The sequence below is a fragment of the Limanda limanda genome, chromosome 18 (assembly GCF_963576545.1).
Source record: "Limanda limanda chromosome 18, fLimLim1.1, whole genome shotgun sequence".
NCBI lineage: Eukaryota > Metazoa > Chordata > Actinopteri > Pleuronectiformes > Pleuronectidae > Limanda > Limanda limanda.
The window spans coordinates 12,958,725-12,978,264 of NC_083653.1; the positions used below are offsets into that span (position 1 = coordinate 12,958,725).

At 42.3% G+C, this 19,540-nt stretch overlaps 2 protein-coding genes across 2 annotated transcripts; both read left to right on the forward strand.

Moving 5' to 3' along the window:
• The first annotated feature begins 1,109 nt into the window (after window positions 1-1,109).
• elovl4b (ELOVL fatty acid elongase 4b) lies at window positions 1,110-6,500 on the forward strand. The gene is made up of 6 exons (XM_061091471.1): window positions 1,110-1,176; window positions 1,707-1,894; window positions 2,495-2,575; window positions 3,848-4,019; window positions 4,154-4,281; window positions 6,219-6,500. The coding sequence occupies exons 1-6, from the start codon at window positions 1,110-1,112 to the stop codon at window positions 6,498-6,500; spliced, it is 918 nt and encodes a 305-aa protein (XP_060947454.1).
• A 3,778-nt stretch (window positions 6,501-10,278) lies between these two features.
• LOC133024863 (protein SOGA3-like) lies at window positions 10,279-15,851 on the forward strand. The gene is made up of 8 exons (XM_061092025.1): window positions 10,279-11,016; window positions 11,676-11,900; window positions 12,129-12,287; window positions 13,424-13,492; window positions 13,975-14,244; window positions 14,324-14,698; window positions 14,951-15,613; window positions 15,741-15,851. The coding sequence occupies exons 1-8, from the start codon at window positions 10,279-10,281 to the stop codon at window positions 15,849-15,851; spliced, it is 2,610 nt and encodes an 869-aa protein (XP_060948008.1).
• The last annotated feature ends 3,689 nt before the right edge of the window (window positions 15,852-19,540 follow it).

Here is a 19,540-nt window from a genome sequence, read left to right on the forward strand (position 1 = left end):
GCAATGATGCTCATGTATCTATCTATCTATCTATCTATCTATCTATCTATCTATCTATCTATCTATCTATCTATCTATCTGTCTATCTATCTCATAACTATCTATCCATCTATCTATCTATCTATCTATTTATCATCTATCTATCCACTTTTAGTATTTATTGACAATAATGTAAGAAATATTCAGATCTCCAAAGTAAAAGTAGAAATGGAAAAATAGTCAATTTCAAAAATAAATGAATGATAGGGATGATTACACTTGCATTATAAAATGTCTGACCTTGATTCTGTATATCTATGCATCTATCCATCTATCAATCTCTTGACAATGATGGAAGAAAAATTCAGATCTCTAAAGTAAAAGTGTAAATAGTCCATTACAAAATAAAGGTCCTACAAGTCAGTCTGATAAGTAAAATACAATAATGTAAAGGCAGAAATAATAATGATGGTTTAGGATTGAATTTTGATCCATTAATTTATCCATCTATCCATCTATCCATTTATCCATCCATCCAATCTTTATTTTAATGTTCTATCTATGACAGAGAAAAGGAATTTGCTCGATACCCTACATCCCATTTCCTGCAATTATCTCAAACTGTTGTGACTGAGCAGCAATCATCTGAATCGATGGAAAGTGAATTTTCATCCTATGGAGGATAATGTTAGAGTACAGCTTCAGATGATGAGGCCTAATGTGCTGGTATGGGACATTTACAGCAAATGCTGGAAAGAGTATAAAAGCAAACCTTTGTGCATGTTGTAGCATAACATCAGACATCATATTGTAAATCCCAAACTTAGACATATCTGGGAACCCAACACCCTGGGAAGTCAGTTTACAAAGGTGCAGAAAAGTGTTATGTTGGGGTTCAGTCCATCATGGGCCAACAGGTTTATCACTGTTGAGATGTGTTTCAGTCGTTTACAGGAGCAATGTGTAATGAATACTGAGCGGACAACATGTGTAAACCGTAGCTCCTCATGCTATCGGTTACACTGGCCCACGTATGGCATGTAATTTAATTTAATTTGGTGGTCCTGACTCACTTTCTCTCTATGTCCTTTTCTTCCTGCTGCAGCATAATCAATACCAAAGGCAGAGCCATGGAGGTTGTAACACATTTTGTGAATGACACTGTAGAATTTTACAAATGGAGCCTTACTATAGCAGGTAAGACCTTTACACGCACTTGTGTCGAGCATTGTGTCTCATTACATTTAGGCTGGTTTCAAACTATGATCTGTCAACATTGGCGGTGTCATTCCATTAGCTGGATTTCGATAATTGTCTAAAAATGAATGATAGCTGATAAAATGTCCAATTCACAATCTTACTGTATAAGTACATTATTATCGTTTATTGCAAATGACGTGAGAGCTCGACTGCCTCTCAAAAGTAAAAGTTGAAACAGTAAGCAGCCACTGACAGTTTGTGCAGTAATCTTAGCATTTAGCTTAATTTTACGTTTTAAAGACAAGTTTTGATTCCATTGTCAAACTGAGTCATTCATTAAAGCTGTTGTTACTCATGATGCAATGTCCTTTTCACTGGATCCTGTATCTTTACAATTAGACCACTTAACTATAGAAAATAAGCATAACATTGTCCGCATCACATTTGACATTTCCATTTGCCAACCTCTCCCTTTATTTTCCGATGTTTTCCCACCACTGACATGAACCCCATTATATTTCCTCCAGACAAGCGGGTGGAGAAATGGCCGATGATGTCGTCTCCCTTACCCACACTGGCCATCAGCTGCCTGTACCTGCTCTTCCTGTGGGCGGGGCCTAGATACATGCAGGACCGCCAGCCCTTCACGCTGCGGAAGACTCTCATAGTCTACAACTTCAGTATGGTCGTGCTCAATTTCTACATCGCCAAAGAGGTCAGTGCCACCGTGCATTGGATGTTTTTATACAATGCCCCATGAATGCAACACACAGGACTGGGCATTTTCTGCAGGAAAATCTCTGCTTGTCAAACAGTGAGTTCTGCATCTGACTCTATATAATGCAATCCTTATAAATGCAAGTATAAGTCAAATAACTCAAGCCTTTCAGACACAGATTTGGGAAGTAACAATATGCGCTCCACAAGTCAGTAGAGGTTAAGTTTACTCTTTCCAACCCAGAAGCAGCTGCTGTTTTTTCCCCTTGTGGCTTTTTCTTTTTCTTTACTGACATTAATCACACACTTTGAGCATGTTGCATGTTTTACGGGAAGACTGAGATTATTTTTTTCTTTTCATTCACTCAAATGGCAACAGCAGCAGTTCCAGAACAGAGGATGGAGGATGAAATTAAAGTTTTGTATAGAAATCTCAACAGAAATGAAACTGGGTTGCAAGCATCCTTGAATGTTTTCCCCTTACTTGCTTGAGAAAGAGAAAGTTAATAGGGATTATTTGTGCTCACTGCGGTGGGGGTTGTAAGAATCAACATGTTTCCTCTTAACCGTGTTCTGTCTTTTTGTGTTTTCTCCTCAGCTCCTAATAGCCACCAGAGCAGCAGGATACAGCTACCTCTGTCAGCCGGTCAGCTACTCAAATGATGAAAATGAAGTCAGGGTAAGCTCGCTCACACACACACACACACACACATGCACATACACACAAACACAGGCAAACACACACACTCATATGCACACATTTGTCACTCTACTGTGAGGGCATTTATTGAAATTATGCATTGCCGAAACGCCTTACCCTAACCACCACGCATATTGCCTTAACCTAACCCTACCCCTAAAAACAAGCCAAACCTCAAACACCCCCAGAAGTATGTACACACAAACCACCAAACAAATGTGTCTGCATATCCAATGATGATTTCTGCAGACACCTCTGTTTGCAGAAATCCTACTGTTGACATTTATATGTCTCTTTCTGTAGTCTTTTTCAGTGCATTTACTTTTGTCAGGGGTAAAAGGAGGAAAAAAAACCCAGAGGGAGGAGTTAGAGGTAAAAGTTGACATCTCTAGTGATTTCAGGACACTGGGGGCGTGGCCCTGCACTCAGGGGGGAGGAGTAGATGGGTCTTGCCACCCTTAAGCTCCACCCCCATCTCAGGGCTTGCCTTTTAATAATGGCATTACTAAGAGATCAGAGATGCCTAGCTGCAATGGCTTAGAGAGCAGCTGAGTACATGTGTGTGTCAGACAGGGTTAAACTGAAAGTAACGCTACGCCCCATGTACGGAGGCTTGAGTCCTCCTGCCCCAACAGCAGGTTTGGTTCCGACCCGGACGTTTGCTGCATGTCTTCCTCACTCCTTCCCCTATTTCAGCCTTACAGTGTCATGTCAATAAAGGCAAAAAGGTCCAACAATATCTAAATAAAACAATTACACCTCACATTTGCAAAATGCAATAAACAACTGAACAGTAGGGGTAGTGTGGGTGCTACGCCGACGAAGCAAATCTGGTTGAAATCTGAAAAAACTTGTGTTTCTCAATGTCAATTTCTCGCATTGGGTAAACAAGAAAAAAAATTGTCACGACATCATTGATTGAAACACGTCACGTGATCGCTTTTTTCACGAGATACATGTTCTGTACACGCATAGTAGGCTACACAGCAAGTTTTGTTTTAATTTTACTTTTAAAATCAGTCACAAATGTTATCCTAAAAACAGCTATCTGCGTCGGAGTCATTCTTAGCACAGCCTCACTTTACAGGACTGGAATTTAGACGGGGGCTTGAAAGAGATGAATCTGCAGGAGTGTGTGGTTACATGTCGGCAAATTATATTTACAGACTGAAGCTGTCATCTATCAAAGGTGTTAGTATCTGGGATCCACCACAGTGCGATTATTCACTCTCCCCTGTTTTCTGTCTACAGATAGCATCTGCTCTGTGGTGGTACTACCTCTCCAAGGGAGTGGAATTCTTGGACACAGCCTTTTTCATCCTGAGGAAGAAGTTCAACCAGGTCAGCTTCCTCCACGTCTACCATCACTGCACCATGTTCATCCTGTGGTGGATTGGCATCAAGTGGGTGCCCGGTGGACAAGGTGGGTGAAAGGAACCTGAGCTGATAGATTAATCTGATTGATCTTAGATTTATTGGCAATAAGCTGCTTAAACCCATTGACTATGAATAACAAGACCACCGTCACATCTGATACAAATTTAACTATTTCCACAGCATTTTTTGGGGCGACCATCAACTCTGGAATCCATGTCATCATGTACGGTTACTATGGCCTGGCCGCACTCGGACCTCATATGCAGAAGTACCTCTGGTGGAAGAAGTACCTCACCATTATTCAGATGGTGGGTATTATTGTATGAATATATTTCACTGTGTTCTGTGGGTACAGAATTGCACGGATGTTAGAATATAGGAAAAGACGGTGAATGTCCCTTGTACGTTTGAAAGTCTTCTGCACAATTTGAGTTACCAACTAAAAGTTGATGTTAGCAGGTGTAAGGGACATAACCTCAGTTGTGCGCCTTAGTGTTTTGGTCTTGTAATCAATAATACAGGCCAGATTGAGACTAAAGGTAAATCTGACTGGCTACTGGCTTTTATGGCAGCACTATGAAAGCCATGTGGCCTGTTCAGTAGATCTGACATCATTACCTCTATGCCGTTTTAAACGTAATCACAAGACACCCTTTTAGATAACGGTGAAATAACACCATTGCTTTAGCCCTGATTCTACTGTTATACTTGTTGAGGAATTTTTGACCATCCTCACACATGTCTGTATATGCCACTATATATTAGGTATAAAGTGTATTTTATATCTGTACAGAAGAATATTGTCCGTCTAATCCCAAGCACACTCCCTTCTCTCTTTGCAGTAACCAAGGTCAGGTTATGGATAAAGGGCCAACCAACAGTACATTGTAGTGTCTACGCTTAGGGAGTTTCATATCTAACTCAGATGCGACAGACAGAGGGGTACCAACTTCAACTCTTTTGCGTATTACACCATCATGTACGAATGCATACTTTGGGCTTAACTATCCAATAAGATGCTAGAGAGTGACAGCAATTCTAGCCATTCATGGATGTGCTGACGCAAGTAGAGGGAGATATACTGGGATGCTGTGGGAGGCATCTTCAGACTTGGGGGGGGACATTTTCTCATGTTACTCTGTTAGCGTTTGTACAATGTTCCATCTTCTGGTCTCCTTGATGCATCAAGTCTACATTTAAATATTCTGCATAAGGCATCAGCTGCTGCCTGAGTTCTCCTTTTCACCAACTTCCAGTAGGGATGGGGGAAAAAATCGATTCAGTTACAAATCGCGATTCTTGTGAATGACGATTTTATATCGATATGCTGCCTCCCAAATCGATTTTTCAAAACATATTTATTGGTTTATACGGGGGGGATATATTGGGGGAGCAACATCACCCCAGAGCATGTTGACCAGCTCTTGTTTTTGCACAAGAATCTAAACATACCCAAGCACTAGCTTTGCATCGGCTACATGCAAACAACAATAGCCTACTTCTTGTTTATTTCAAAGTTTATATTTTAAGTAAACTTTTATTCATTCTATTTAATTTACCTTTTATTTATTGTTTAAAAGTAGCCTAACATACATTTCTTTATCTGTCAGTTTGTGTGCAGTTGACAGGGGCTATACAATAATAGGGAACATTTTTATTTATTTTCTCTATTGGCTGCCCGGCAGTCATTAAGTTAATGTTAATATTTGAAATAAAACTGGTAAAGCTTTAAGTGAATTTGACTGTGTTGTATTTGAAGGAATGATTCAACATTTTTCCATGGTCCAGTATTTAAAAAAAAAAAATAACCAAAAGAAATCCCAGGAAATCGTAATATCGCAATACTTCCAGAATCGCAATACCCACAGAAATCGCAATACATATCGTATCGCCACCTAAGTATAGTGATAGTATCGTATCGGGAGGTCCCTGCCGATTCCCGTCCCTAGCTTCCAGACAACTTCCATAACAATACTCGTTCAGTCCTAATATTGTAGTTTGGTCAAAGACAAAATTGCATGCACTACAAAAAGACACATCATGGTATTATAGCTGTTGTTTTGTTTGACACCAATGTTTTATGGAGAAGCAGTTGAGACATAGGACAATTCATAGTTTGTATGTAATGTAAATATCGTATTAGGAATATCTATATAAGAAAAACAGTTTTGTGTGGGAAATTAACTTTTTGTTGTTGTTTTTTGAAATTATTCCATTATTTGACCTAGTTTTGTGTCTTCAACAGATCCAGTTCCACGTGACCATCGGCCATGCCGGCCACTCCCTCTACACCGGTTGCCAGTTCCCCTGCTGGATGCAGTGGGCTCTGATCGGCTACGCTGTCACCTTCATCATCCTCTTCGCTAACTTCTACTACCACGCGTACCGGGGAAACCCCTCCTTCTCACTGAAGGGAAGCAAGCCCGTAGCAAACGGCACCTCTACGGCAACTAACGGTCATAGTAAAGTGGAGGAGGTGGAGGACAACGGGAAAAGGCAAAGAAAAGGAAGACCGAAAAGGGAGTAAAAGAAGGAAGAGGGGCGTGCTTAGTGATGAAGATAAAGAAAGGCCAGAGAAGAAGGGAGGGTGGGAAGGAGGAGGAGACAAGAGTTCAAACCAGACCATCATCCCAGGAAATAAAGTAGAAGGATGTGTGTTTGTGGGTGTGTCTGTAATTGGTTGTGGTTTTGAGAGGAAGAGAGGGGTGTTGGTTTTCTCCATAATGATTTTTTTATTTTTATCAAGAAAAAGCTCAAATGCTGATCACGTAGGCTCCATGTTCGTCTGTCCAACTGTGTTTGGGACTGTGATAGGACCAAAGGACCTATAACCTGCTCAGCATCCACTATCTTATCAACCAAAATTCACCTCCAACTTTTGTACTCTGGATTCCAGTGTTGTTTTAACTGAAAGCTTAAATAGTCTTTAATATCGCTGATTTATTTTCTAGTGTACTAAGAGTTTTAATGGTTTTAACTACAAAAAGAACAAAAGAGGTTTATACCAAAGATACTCTCTCTGCTTTGGGGGAAATGTTTGTTTACGGATATTTAGAGTTGAACAAAGGTAGCAAATTAAAAAATACATTTCAAAATTCTCACATCTGCCACCTGTCCAACATGTCTGGGACTTCATATTCCTGTGCTGTTTCGACCTGATAAAACTCTGCTGCATTGACATAATGACATGCTATTTTCTTTGTGTTCATTGTGAATTTAAAAAACCTTGTTTAAAGGGGAGGGGGTGGTAGTTTCTTATAGAATTAATGCAAATTTGTGGGTGTATTTGTATTTGTTATAACACATGTATTTTTTCTGTGGGTCCTCATGATTTATTTCTTTTTGCTGTGCGATGTAGCCGAGGTGCGGGAATAAGAGCGTTGTCTCACTGCCATGTAGGACTGAGGGGAAACTCATCCTGATCCTCTTTTTTTAAATTAAAAAATGTTAATTTAAAATAAAAAGTGAATCAGCTTCTGGCTGCACGTGTAAGTGAAATAAAGACCAGCACCCCGTAAACTTTGATTATGTGTCTTTGTGATCTCACTCCCATTCCTCCATCTTGCTTTCTTCCATCCTGGGGTCTGAAGGACGTAAAGAGCTAATATAGGCGTGTCTGTCTGTGTGTGTGTGTGAGAGAGAGGCAGAGGCAGGGCTGTGTCTTTGGCCTGTCCAGACAGATCTGCCCTAATCTTTGGTGCTAAATTGGCTTTAGCTCCAAAAGAGCTTATTTCCACGTCACTCCCATGAGTTACCCAGGACAGCAGGTCACTGGAAGAGAAGCCTCGGCTAATCTGCCACCAGGTTGCTGCTTCTCTCAAACTGTAAGGATTAGTTAACATTTGGCTCTGTTAGAGTGTCCATTTACATTACTACACTACAAGTCTTTTCCATTGATAAAAAACATCCTGCACTGTACAAATTTAAGTTCACTTCGTAGTTTTGTACAAGACACTGATATTTGCCAATGAATTTAAATGCCAGGACTGTACTCTCGTACACACAACACTTTTCCATCTATTTCTTCCTTTGCTGGGAAAAACTCACAAACACCCATTGCTCTTTGCGGATTCACTAATGGCATGTGCTCAATTATTCATCCATTATCATACTCAGTCTGTTATTCTTAATCCTTTTCTTTCCCAGCAAATGCATTTAGTGTGCTGTGTCTATTCTATATGTATTTGTGCATTTAGAATCAAGTTCTCCTCGTTTCCTCCTCTGTTCCTTCCCTCACCTGCTTTTTTCCAAATCTTCCTCCCTCAATCGTGCACAACTTTTTACGCTGCCCTGTCTTATCCTGGTGCACGTCTCTTTCCGCCCATGGCAGCGCGGTTGAGATGGAGGGGGGAGTGGGGAATGATTGACTGGATGAGATGAGGTGCATTTGTCCTCCTCAGGGACACAGAGGGATCTAAGCCAGCTGGAACTAAGAGGATTGCAGAGGACCAAGCTTTTCTATCAAAGGCATTTGACAGAGGTCACTATAACCTGCATCCTGAAGGAACATGTGCACATATGTGCACAAACTCCCCATGGAGTTTAGGAACATATTTGTGAACCTGTCCATGATTTCCCCTCAACTCTTTGATGTAGAATTTAAATAAATCTTAATCCTTTGCAACAATTTAAGGAAACAAAATCCTAGTGGAAAAGAAATTCTTGGCTCCTACACTTTCCATTCTGTCCCTGTCTTTAATAAAGTGGCACAAACGTATATATAGGTCTATTATCTGACAGACCTGTCCAGTCCTCTGAGCGGGCCAGTCTGTTGGAAGGTGAAGGGTCAGTGTGAAGGGGTTAAATCCTCGCAAACCTGACCCATCACTCACTCATCTCATTAGCAATTATATGACTAAGGAGCTCATTCTAGCCTAACAGAGTGGAAACAGTCAGCGTTTTACTGGCTCCCGGTATGTATGGGACAGATTGCCTACAGAGCTTGAGCTGAGGTGGTTCACGTGTGGAGTGACCACCCTCTGCTGGTGCTGACTGTAGCTACTGTTACATCTGGGAGGCAGAGACAGGCCTTGTTATGTGATGTCTGCAAAAACAAACTAATGATATATACTAATGATAATACATTATATTTGTATAGTGAATTCAACAGTATTCAAAGACGGTTAACATTGAATAAAAAACAGAGAGAGCCAATAAAAGCAGATAGCTATGAAAATAAAATTTACATTAAAGTCTTAATAAGCTGTTTATTATAATAAAAAGCTTTCTCTGAATTGTTTTAACTGATGGTTGGTTTTAGTTTTAAAAGGTTTTCATTTAATTAATTTTATTCTTCTTGTTATATCATAAATGTATAAAGCTGATTTCAGATTAAGAATTTTGTGTTGCGTTTTATACAGTATTTATGCTATATAAATAAAATCTATAATGAGGTTTCAAGTTTTATTTGTAATATGCAATTTAACACAGAGTCAACAGGACCATGAAAGGTGTTTGACAAGAAGAAACTAGTCAGCTAAGCAGTGCAATAGTTAAATTAAAATAAAAGCAAGGTAGAAAGAGCTTACTCTAAAAAAAGTCAAAGACAATACAATGCCAAACTAAAACTATGTACATTCAAGGGTGCAGTGTGCACATTAAGTAACAACTTTAATTATAAGGAGTGTGTGTGAATGATTATGAATATAAAATGACTTGATTAATTTGCAGATAATGTGATATAGTCAGTCTTAAAATATCTATAAATAATGTCCATTTGACTAAATGTGGAAATGTTCAGGGAGGTGGTACAAGGTCTGAACTGATTCTGTTTTTGTCAAACTTTTAAAACCAGTTTTTAGCAGCACTGTCTTTTATTATGGAGGTTACTTCCTGGCTTGACGTATGTCCTTACGTCATATGGCCCTTGCCCCTGCAGTGCCTGGTGGTGCCCCCTCCCTGCACCAGCCTCCTCTGCACAGTTCTGCGGTAAGAACTCATTATGAGGAGCTCTCTTTGAACAGCCATTCTTTTTATAAAGCTAGAATGATAATAGCTTGTTATTGTAATTCAATCTGATTGTTCCAATGGGAACCAGTCCATCATTAATTGTTCTGTGGAAAACAAACCTAAAGTTAGGCCATGGGTCAGGATGAGAGAAAGTCTTGGGGAACAGCGGCCTCTAGTGGTTGCAATGGTGGAAGCATCTTCTTCCCAAAACAATCTCTATCTATTCAAATGGTGGAAAATAGTTTGAATTAATCCAACTTGTGAAAATTAAATAATCTGCGTCCTCTGCACAGATTATGATTGTGTTCCTGTTGTTTGAAACTACATGTGTGTGGTTCCTTTTAACGCTGCAGAGGATGAAGTCTGCCGCAGGCGGCGCTGCTGATCCTCCATCATCAGCATCATCAGACAATAACGCAGGAAGGAGGAGGAGGAGGCAGCAGCAGCATCGGGCTCCCTCACCGGCTACAGCCCAGGAAGGGGCCACCCAGCGAGCCTCCAGACACCCAGGCAGGTGCACGTCCCCTCTCGCCGCGGGAAGGAGCAGCGACGTCGGGGTGAAGGAGAGCCCGAGGGCCGCTGACGGGAAGAAGAGGGAGCCCGAGAGCCGCGGCTCGGCAGCTGTTCAGCCCGGTGGTGCTGAAGCTGGTGGAGTGAGACCAAACAGGGCGGATGCTGTCGAAGAAGATCCGGCACATCCTCCATCACCGGCCCGTCGCCCCGCTTTACACCCACCCCGCGTTAAAGGCGGCTCCGGCCCGAGTTTGCTGTCGTCTGCCAACCCGGGGAAAGTGAGACCGGCAGACAGGGCCATCGACCACCGGGGTAGAGGCGGCTTGTCAGGCCTCGGTTCGGTTTTGTGGAGAGGAGGATGCTTGCAGGCTGAGCTGATCCACTTCCATCTGCACAAGAAACTCAAGAGAAGCGGTGCGAGGATGCAAACCAAGGCGGACAACGCTGGGATGGAGGAGGCCGCTCAGGGAGAGCCGGAGCCGGCTGCGGAGGCCACAGAGGCGGGGTCCGTGACACAGCAGGACGACCAGGCCTTCCTGGACGAGATGGAGAGGCTGCTGGAGGAAAACGACGATCTCAAGGTTTGATTAGCTTTTATGTGGCCTAGTGCTCTGTCATCAGCTTGGACTCATTCGAAAAATAGTAGAAATTCAATGTAATAGGTCATAGTTGGCCAGAGCACATTCGATTGGCTGGAAATGTTTGTATTTGAAGACCCATAATACCATTTATTTTCGACTGTAGTTTGGTTTTTAGGTGTCATTGCTCACTGAAATACAAATACACAGGTTGATTTGTTCCTTCATGCTTTCTGTCTTCACCAGGAGTTTAAGCTATGGTCTCAACTGAAAGCGCACTGGCTGCATACAGATAACTATTTGTACTGATATTGATCTGATAGGATCAATGATGTGTTCAGAAGGGGCCAGACAGAGCAAATAGCATGTATGTGAAATAGGCATGTTGGCATTTGCACAAAATGTATGTGAAATACTTCCAAGCAAGGTAAAAATCCTGCAGCCGACATCCAGAAATACCTGAAATTCAGATTATGGTGTTGTTTTCATGAAGTTGACTATATTTGACTCATGTTCAAAACATCCATTACCCCATCTGTGGAATTAAAAGACAGATTTTAAGCTAAAAAGACAGTAGGGATTATCCGCAGCTGCTCTAAATCTCAATATGTCACATAATGCAATTTGGACACAAACAGTAATCTTTGCCTTGGTCCCACCAGTGTGAGATCGAGGAGATGAGGACGGAGATGGACGAGATGAGGGACACGTTCTACGAAGAGGACACTTGTCAGCTGCAGGAGATGAGGCGTGAGCTCGAGAGAGCCAATAAAAACTGCCGGATCCTGCAGTATCGCCTGAGGAAGGCCGAGAGGAAGAGGCTGCGCTACGCCCAGACGGGAGAGATTGATGAGGAGCTGCTCAGGAGTCTGGAGCAGGACCTGAAGGTGGGGAGGGGAGGGGAGGCTGCTCGGGGCCATGTGTCTGTTTCAATGCAGTTTGCAAAGGGATCTGCATGACTTTTTGTCATCAGCTAAAACAAGATAGAATGATTTTGGTTCAAGTTCTGTGCAGTATTCCTGGAATTGTTTTAAAATGAAGATAAAGTATGAATTTCAGAAATGTGTATGATCCCGCTAGGGTTTTTCAGTTAAATCACATTCCGATGTCTGCAGGTGGCGAAGGATGTGTCCGTGAGGCTGCACCACGAGCTGGAGAAGGTGGAGGAGAAGCGCACCAAGACGGAAGAGGAGAATGAAAAACTGAGGCAAAAGCTCATACAGGTTGAGGTGACCAAACAAGCTCTGCAGAATGAACTTGAAAAAAACAAAGAGGTAAATAAACACTGACCCACATCCATCTACAACCCATCTTTTAACTAGAAGAGCACTCAGTAGAGCGCATATCTACAACAGTCTCTTAATTTAAAACTCACTTGATCCCAATTTTTATTTGGTTCTGCAGCAAATTGCAAAAACTCATTAACATCGATAGACATGCCTGTTTTTTCCCCCACAAGATCTACGTGTTATGCTTCGAGAAATCAACAAAAATGTTGAAAAAAACAAAATTCAATAACTTCTTTCCTAGGGGACATGGCCCAACTCTCCGTAATTATTAATGGAAACTGATTTAGTAGATTTTAGTAGCATATCTATACGTACAGATCTGATACCATCAAGTCGATATTAGTTTCACCCAGAAAAAACAAATACAATTTTTTTTTCCTAGGAATCAATTCTACTTTGCTGCTCCAGAACTGCAGTTGCACTGTACTGCCACTGACAAGTACTGTTTTCAGAGCGTTAAAGAGGAACGGTAATGTAGCATTAGCAAGAGCTAGCTGAAATATTAACGATTTTTTAATATTTCGCACTGGAAAGTCCCACAAGCAAAACGGCGACTTCATTTCCGAGGGGTGGCGCTAGTGTTGCCAATTACAACACTAACAACAGGCCGCAATCATACATCATACAGCTGTTAAACTACATAATAAAAGGTGTTATTTATTTATCAGCTCATACCCAAAGGCCAGGTATCAGACTCTGTGTTGGGAAGGGAAGAATGGTATCGGAAAATCTCCATTCTAAACCCAAGTGTCCTCACATGGCACAGTTCAGTTACGCCCCACTAAAAGAGACGAAGTGACCATGAGACACAGAAGACACTGGCTGTTTGTTACGGCTGTCTACCTTATCAGTTAAGTCATAGCACACCCAGACACATGCAGTTAACTACTGTTTATAGAAAATAACATTTGAGTGTGGCCTTTGTGCAAAAGATTTAATACCAGAAGAATAGAAATCTCTTGATACCCGTGATCTTTTTGGTTATATATGGTGTATTTGAATCTGAGCTGTAAGTACTAATAGTTGTGCATGTTAAATATATACAGGTATAGACTTATTTTAGTCTAAAAAAGCTGTAGACCATCACAAATCATCCCATCCTTTTTTGTTCGTCTTTTTAGTCCCAGAAGAGAAGAGGAAGCAAAGACGTCCTGAAGACGGATAAGAAAGCAGCACACACTCCTACTGAGGTGAGATGTCATAACTAATAAAGAAATCACTTTTGTTATTTCTCTTGCTTATACATATTCTAAAGTAACAGAGGAAATGATATGCTATTTATCTCTGAGCCTCCTTTGTGAAGCTTTGTACAATAAATATATGCATATTTAGTAAATAAAATGCATTGATCCTGCCGGTTTGGCTCACATCCTTATGTAATGTTATTTAGTATCAGGTTTCAACAGGCCAAAGCTAATGGGGCAAATGCTCCAGTCATTTGGAAGAGTATTTAAATAAAAGAACAGAATTTGCTCGACTCCAGTAGTAACTTAAGAGTTAGGAAACGTCAAACAGAGATAACGTCTTTTTTGCTCAGAAACACACAAAATCTTCTCTTTAATCTTAAATCCCAACGTCTTTATGTCTTACTGCAGAGAGCAACCCTCTGAACTCTAGGATTAAGTTTTACCCTTTTCGATTTAAATATCAGTGTTTGCTCTCTGTGCTCCAGGAGGACAACGAGGACCTCAAGTGCCAGCTAGCGTTCATCAAAGAGGAGGCCGTGCTCATGAGGAAGAAGACGGCCACCATTGACAAAGAGAAGGACCAACTGGAGCAAGAGCTGCAGAAGTACCGCTCCTTCTACGGAGAACTGGACAGCACCCATCCCAAGGGAGAGGCGGGGGGGCCACCCACCACCCGCGAGTCAGAACTGAAGCTACGGCTCCGGCTGGTAGAAGAGGAGGCCAACATCCTTGGGAGGAAGATAGTGGAGCTGGAGGTAAGAGTGGAAAATGCTACTTGGGACTTTGGAATGAAAGTGATGTTGTATTTTAAATCACTCTCCTTCTTTCCCATAGGTTGAGAACCGAGGCCTCAGGGCCGAGCTCGATGACCTCCGGGGTGAGGCAGAAGGAGCCGGGAGCTCTGATGGGGGGGGAATGGGTGGGTCGGGCTCAGGGCGAGGCCTGGGGGATGATCTCACGGAGCTTCGACAGCAGCTGCAGTTGGTGGAGGACGAGGCAGAGCTGCTCAGGAGGAACCTGGCTGATTCAGAGGACCAGAACAAGAGGGTGACCACGGAGCTGAACAAGTTACGGTTCAAAGCGGGAACCCATGAAGGAGGCGGCAGGCACGGATTCTCAGGGGGGTCGGGGATAGATGCAGCAAAGGCCGAAGCCCTGCAGGAGGAGCTGAAGGCAGCGAGGCTACAGATCAATGACCTCAGTGGAAAGGTATGGTTATAGTGGTTGTATGAGAAGACAAGAATGCTAATGATCCTATAAAAAACGTATCCATTTTCTTCTTCTACATTCATTTCATTGACACAGATTTCATTTTGATTGATTTCCCTTTGTTTATGAGTTAATAATGTATAAAAGCCGACCAACTGAGAGACATGGTCATGTTGCTAGCCTGCCTCATTTCGAAATCGTCCCTGCTGACTACAAAATGTTATTTCTGTGCATCTGTTTATCTTTCTTCAGGTGATGCAGCTGCAGTACGAGAACCGTGTGCTCCTCTCCAACATGCAGCGCTACGACCTGGCCTCCCATCTCTCCCTGCGGCCCAGCCCACGGGACAGCGACGCAGATAGCGATGCCGGCGGTGTGACAAGCAGCCGCCGCGAGAGCGACGAAGACTCCTCCTCCTCCCGACTCCTCCCACCACACCGCAAACGCGAGGGCCCAGTGGGCGGGGAAAGTGACTCAGACGAGGTCAGAAACACTAACGGCAGCAGCCGTTGCCTGACCCCCACACGGGGCCTGTACACGCCCACCGGGCCCGAGGGCGCTGCCTCCTCGCCATTGGCCCGCTTTCTACCTAGCGGCCGGTGCAGCCTGAGAGACAGGCAGCAGATGATTGACATCCGCTTGGAGGCAGAAAGGCTTGCTCGCACCATCGACCGGCTCATTGCAGACACGGCCACCGTCATCTCAGAGGCGAGGGTTTTTGTTTCTAATGGCGACATGATGCTGGGGAGGGCAGGGGAGGAGGGTGGAGAGGAAGATGGGAGCAGGATCAGGGAACACGAGTTGCTTTATCGCATTAACGCTCAGATGAAGGCCTTCAGAAAAGAGCTGCAGGCCTTTATAGACAAACTGGAAGTGCCGAGGCTGGAGGACAGAGACACAGAGGAGCCACTGTCGGTGAGAGAAAGACTTCAGATGAATACCAGTTTCATGATGGCTTGTATATTAAGGCTGACTCTGTTTCCTTCTTCTTCTCATCTAATCCATCCTGTTTTTTCCTCACCCGTTATGGTTTGTCACCCAGATGTTCCAGCCCATCATTTTGCTCATCCTCATTCTCGTGTTATTCTCGTCCCTCTCTTACGCCACCATCTTCAAACTAGTCTTTCTTTTTACTCTTTTCTTCGTTCTGTGATGCACATCTCCCTCACTTACATCATCCCTTGTTTGTTTGTTTTTTTATTTGCGCTGTTGATTTCCTCTCCTCCCCACATCATTTGTTGCCAAGGTAACCAAAAGCACAGAAAAAAAAGCTCAGCCCTTTCCACAGCTGCCTTCACATTCAAGAAACTGTGGCAAGGTTCAAAACTGGAGACGGCATTACCCATTACACCACTGTCTGCTTTAGTCCATGGAGAAGGTGAGTTACAGTGTGGATTTGTTTCAGGATATATAAAAAAAATTAATAAACAAATATAAAATGTTTGAATTAACTTGAGTTTTGATTATATTAATTAAAACCAGCCGTGGATTAGGTTAGTTAAGCATATAAACTGGTAACGGGGGAAACAGCTAGCCTTGGTTTATTATATTTTTAGTTTCCCGAAACCCAAACAAGATAAACGAGAGGAAACATTTTACTTTGTTATGAGGTGCTACTAGGCATATATTTTGTTTACGTTTGATAGAGCTGAGCTACATCTTTCCACCTACTACTTTTTATCTTACTGCAGGCTAGCTTCTTATTAAACCTACATGGGTTGTGTCTATCTTCCGAGATATACTTATTAGCATCCAGATGTGCAATTTGCTATGTACTAAGTGTTTACTGTGCAACTTACTGTGGTATTTTCACTAGAGGGCACACCACAGAACCCAAACCATATATCACATGGGAATTTGTATTCTGTTAATAAAAAACATGGCTACACTGAGGGAAGTAAGCCTATGGTAACTTCTTAGATACTACCCCTACACTGCACCTACTATTCGTATATGAATTACAGGTTGTTAACACGTAGTTTGAACATGCACAACCAAAGCATCAAACGATTGCAGGATACGCAAGGCAACCGTGATGCGTAAAAGCAAGTATATATCCAACCTGAGATAATTCTTAAAGCCGGAAGGAAAGTAGATGCAAACCAGCCTCTGTTGCTGATCGGTTGAAAGCAATGAAAGCTAGTGGACATGTAAATTGCTTTCATGTAATGAAATAATTGGATATGGGCAAGAAGTCTGCAGTGTAAACACATATGAAGCTGTCTGACTTAGAAGTCAACTAGGTTTACATTGAGCTTTAAGGTCACACCAGTGGAGGGGATAGGATCTGATCCTCTTTCCGTGCTGCTTTATGTCCTGGTTTAACCACCACTATATATATTTTCTTGTGTAGCACGCGCTGACAGCAGTCTCGTCCTCTATGTTTTTCAGAACCCCACTCGTGGTGCCGTCCTGCTCCTCCTGCCTGAAGGTGAAGTAAGGATAAAGTTTGTTTTTACCCCTCTCTTTAGCTCATGAAGGATTTGCCATGTATTAGGAAACACAACAGGTGGAGAGATAACAGCGATGATCCATGGGGGTTCAAACTGGAAGGAATTCTGATGATCATGTCAGGTGCCAAATGTCAGATCTTGTCTGGGGGGGGCCCACAAATTCCCAGCAGGACCCCTGATTAGTAATTGATGGCGTGGCTGATGAACAGTAGCAACTGTCTCTTGACGTCACTGCAGCAAGATGAGTCAAGAAGTACAGTCACGGGTAGAGGTTACTCCGGAGCAACCTCATGTCACTCATTTAGCTCTTTTGCACATTTTCAATATATGCCATGCCTGAGTTGATTATATAACATACGTATGATTACACAATATTTATCACTAAATCTTTTTATTTATTCATTAAAAGCTTAGGTTTGCCACTGGTGAAAACAAACTAATAACGAAAAATTACACAAACATGCCCGGCGTCCAACTGGACTCTTTACTCATGACTATGTTCAATAAAGATATTATTGACTGTGACACATTATAACACAGTGTGTCACACGCACCCATTTGGCATGGTTTGGAAAAATGATTTGCAGCAGGGCCTGGTCACAAGGCAAAATCTGCCCAAGCATCCTAAAGCAGAGTAGCAACAGAGAAGCCCATTGGCTGAGAGCTGGCAGCAGCTGAAATAGCTATGTAAACACTTTCCCTCTCTCCGTGAGCCCCGGTAATTATAGCCAGGATGCTGGTGACGACAGTTGTCCCATCGGGACTTCAAATGCTGGAATAAATTTGACATTATGATATTTGATCTCTTCTGCACGTAAACAGTGGGGAGCAGTATAAATGCTGGGTACCCCGGCTGGAACAGAAGTTGTTTACCCTCAAGCCCAAGGCTCCTGACTTAACCTCAACAACTGAGGAGTGACGAGGGGAAGGGGGCCCTTTAAATTCTACGTAACACTGCTGAGGAAAAAGCTGGAGGGGGTTGAACACCGGAGAGAGGGGACTTAACGATCTGCAGGCCACAGGAGTGGATCTGTTCGAGAGGCTAGAGCGCACAGAGCGCAGGCAGTAGAGCAGGCTGAGGATTTATACAGGAGGGCAGAGAAAACCTCTGCGTAGAGCAAGGTAAGGATAGCTGTTTATTACTGAAGAGATACTGACATATGGAAAACTAATTTCTGATAGTTACGGATGCTTTAAATTAGGTTAATACAAAAAAAGCAACCTGAACACTACCAAAATCAACTGTAGTCTGTATGTTTATGGTCATTTTCTTTAATTAATTTGCTTATTTGTAACATTTATTGTAACGTTTTATATTTTGTTTGTTGCTTTGCTTCTGTCAGGCGTCCACTGTTTCTGTCCCTGTCCCACATGTACAAGCAACGCAGTCAGAATACTATGCGTAGTTACTAGATTATTAATATCTCCACTCTCACAGGCGGGAGGGAAGTGAGTGGTACATTCAGACACTTTCCACTTGGACACTTGCATTATTCAAAGATGGCAACAGCAATAACAACAAAGCCTGGGAGTCTTAAGTTGACTTGATAGCAGGTTAGGCAAATAGTTACCCTAGGTAGGACAACATTTTGCCATATAGTGATTTTTTGTAGCCACATTTTTTAGGTTTGAGGGATAAGTAAGTGAGCAACGTATTCATACAACACCTGAATGTAGAATAAATAATACAAATGTTAAAAGAACATTCATCTTAGGGTTTTTGAAGAAGACATTTTGATATTGGACACTTTATTCTAAACAGATTTCCGATTCTTGTAATACCCAAATAGAGGCCATTGATACCTACAAAGAAACAAAGACACACCTTTGACAATTCTACTATTTGAAGAAAGATGTCACTAGAAAGATGTCACTAGAAAGATGTCACTAGGAGTAAAATATTAATATTACAGACATATACCAGCACATCATCTGCATATTGTATTGTAATCTATCAGTCCTCAGTCTGATTGTACTCAAAACAAAGCAAAGACAACTGGGTGTGAGATTTTAGGGGAACAATGACATGCAGCTCCAGCACGATGCCATCATGCATTCCCAAGTGATGCCATGTGTGCGCCACTGGGTCAGGTTCCAAGAAAGTAGCCACCTCATGCTTGACATTTGTGTTCTTCCCGAGTCGCGAAATGAACAGAGGCAGGCTGAAGGCCAAAGTGACCAAGACTATAAACAGTTTGAAGTGCTGTCATGCCACACTCTTGTCCACACGTGCTGTAAAGGTAGGCTTACATGCCTGTGAATTTTAGACAAGAATGCGAAAGGAGAGGCCCGTAAATATGTGACCTTTGAGAGAGCAGAAAGTATCCAACACAACAAGTTATTTGAGCAGTCGAGACAAGTGAAAAACTCAAATCCAGGTAGATAAAGA

Bases quoted from the DNA above. Each gene is read 5' to 3' on its own strand.
- LOC133024863 (XM_061092025.1), top strand. From the start codon at position 10,279: ATGAAGTCTGCCGCAGGCGGCGCTGCTGATCCTCCATCATCAGCATCA. The intron at 12,288-13,423 runs GTAAATAAACAC...TCGTCTTTTTAG, and splicing joins AACTTGAAAAAAACAAAGAG to TCCCAGAAGAGAAGAGGAAG. The intron at 13,493-13,974 runs GTGAGATGTCAT...TCTGTGCTCCAG, and splicing joins CAGCACACACTCCTACTGAG to GAGGACAACGAGGACCTCAA.
- elovl4b (XM_061091471.1), top strand. From the start codon at position 1,110: ATGGAGGTTGTAACACATTTTGTGAATGACACTGTAGAATTTTACAAA. The intron at 2,576-3,847 runs GTAAGCTCGCTC...TTCTGTCTACAG, and splicing joins ATGATGAAAATGAAGTCAGG to ATAGCATCTGCTCTGTGGTG. The intron at 4,282-6,218 runs GTGGGTATTATT...TGTCTTCAACAG, and splicing joins ACCTCACCATTATTCAGATG to ATCCAGTTCCACGTGACCAT.